Genomic DNA, 1,915 nt, shown 5'->3' on the forward strand with positions numbered 1-1,915 from the left:
GGTGCCCCCGCCGGCATCCCGCCGCTTCTCCCCCACCTTGCTCTCCTTCGCCGCACGTGTGCTTTGTGGGCGATCGGGGAACTTACGCAGCGACATCCGTACCCGCGGCTGGTTGACAACATCCTTTGTGTTGCAGCCATTGATGCTTGAAACGTGGCTCCCTCTCCTCCTAGAAATCACAACACCAGTTCCGTCTTTTTTGGCGAGCCCCTTGTGGCTCACCCTCGGACTTAGATCCCTGTCGCTTGTGTACTTCGGCCCCCGACGGCTACACGACGGGGTTGTGACCGTGTCGCTCCTCAGCTCTTCAGTGAAGGGTCCATCCTTTTCCCCTTCAGCCACCTCCTGGCATTCGGATGGTAGGCAGAGGGACTTTGCCCTCAACTCGGCCCGCTGCGACTCGGAGTCCCTTGCGTTCCTGCCANACCTCCTGGCATTCGGATGGTAGGCAGAGGGACTTTGCCCTCAACTCGGCCCGCTGCGACTCGGAGTCCCTTGCGTTCCTGCCACTCATGAGGGAGCTTCGCCGCTCCTCCTCCATGAGATGGGGGGCGGAAAAGGTGCGCAGCTCGGGAGCGGGAGAGACGCTCCTCGAGAGTGTCGTGAAGAACGGATGCTGCAGCGCCTCCTCCACCGTGAAGCGGTACTTCGGCTCGTACGCCAGCAGATGGGTTAGAAGATCCACACCGTCCTCGCCCACGACATCCAAGGCCTCATAGCTTCGAAAGTACGAATATAAACTCTCTTTGACTCCATCAAAAGGACTGTTGACACCCGCACCGTTGGAGTTTTGATGACTTATTCCTGTGTGAAGTACATCTAGTGTGGCAGCGAACTTATCGCAAAGCGCGTATCGTTTCATGCTGGGAAAGTTGCATTCTGTTGGTGGGACCAGACGGCTAAATATACACTTCAGCTGGTCCACGTTATTCCTTCCATGAAAGATAGCTTTGCCACTGGCAACCTCGGCAATGATACAGCCGGCACTCCACATATCCGCGGTATAACTGTAGTTCGTGTTTCCAAGCAGCACATCGGGACTACGGTACCACAGTGTAACAGCCTCGTGTTGATACTTCTTCACTGGAATGCCTTCGACGCGGGAGAGACCAAAGTCGGTAATTTTGAGAACATACCGCGTTGACTTCGTTGGTTCCTCCTCTTCCCCACCACTGACGGAGACGCCTTTAGTGTCCTCTTTGTTTGGTACGGTTTTCAGCACAAGATTCTGTGGCTTCAAGTCCCGGTGTGAGATTTCCTTACGGTGCAAGAAACAGAGGCCGTGGAGTAAGTCCCGCATCCACCGTCGGTACTGCCAGCGGTCGCTGAGGCGGTGCCTGGGCTGCTTCTTCAGGTAACTCGCCAGATCACCCGCATCGCAGTACTCTGAGGCCATATAAACAACATCCTTTTCCATACAAACGTCGTAGAGTGGAACGATATTCTCGAAACCCAATGTGTCGGAGGTGGCGTCTTGTGCCGCCCTCTGCATCGTCGCCCCAATCTCCTTGAGCACCATGATTTCTCGGATGGTGGAGACGGGCATGCCTTCTTCTTTGCTTCCACACATCGTCTTTTTGAGAGCGAAAACGCTACCATTTTTTGCTGCTGTCTCACCGCCGGTGCCGTTTTCATTTTTAGGCTTAATCAGAGTGGCTCTGTAAACCTCCCCGTATGCGCCCTTCCCTATCACGTCCGTCTCCGGGTCGAACTGGTAGCGTGACACGCGCTTAATCGAGCAGGATGGCGATGTAGCTGCAACAGCTGACGCCATTGGCCGCATATTTCTCTTTTTTTTCACACTCTCACTTTATAACGGCTATACAGCAACCTGCCAGCTTCTTCTCAAAATTCTCTGTCACCTTTACACCTCACCTCTAACCTCTCTTTATATATGCACGTGCTTTTTTTTTTT

At 54.1% G+C, this 1,915-nt stretch overlaps 1 protein-coding gene across 1 annotated transcript; it reads right to left on the bottom strand.

Annotated features, from left to right (window-relative positions):
• Positions 1–334: 334 nt before the first annotated feature.
• DQ04_00371000 (putative protein kinase) lies at positions 335–1,774 on the bottom strand (the record flags this gene model as incomplete). Its single annotated transcript, XM_009308857.1, has 1 exon — positions 335–1,774. The coding sequence occupies one exon, from the start codon at positions 1,772–1,774 to the stop codon at positions 335–337; it is 1,440 nt and encodes a 479-aa protein (XP_009307132.1).
• Between the last annotated feature and the right edge of the window lie 141 nt (positions 1,775–1,915).

Source organism: Trypanosoma grayi, assembly GCF_000691245.1.
Source record: "Trypanosoma grayi strain ANR4 Tgr_37_V1, whole genome shotgun sequence".
Lineage (NCBI taxonomy): Eukaryota > Euglenozoa > Kinetoplastea > Trypanosomatida > Trypanosomatidae > Trypanosoma > Trypanosoma grayi.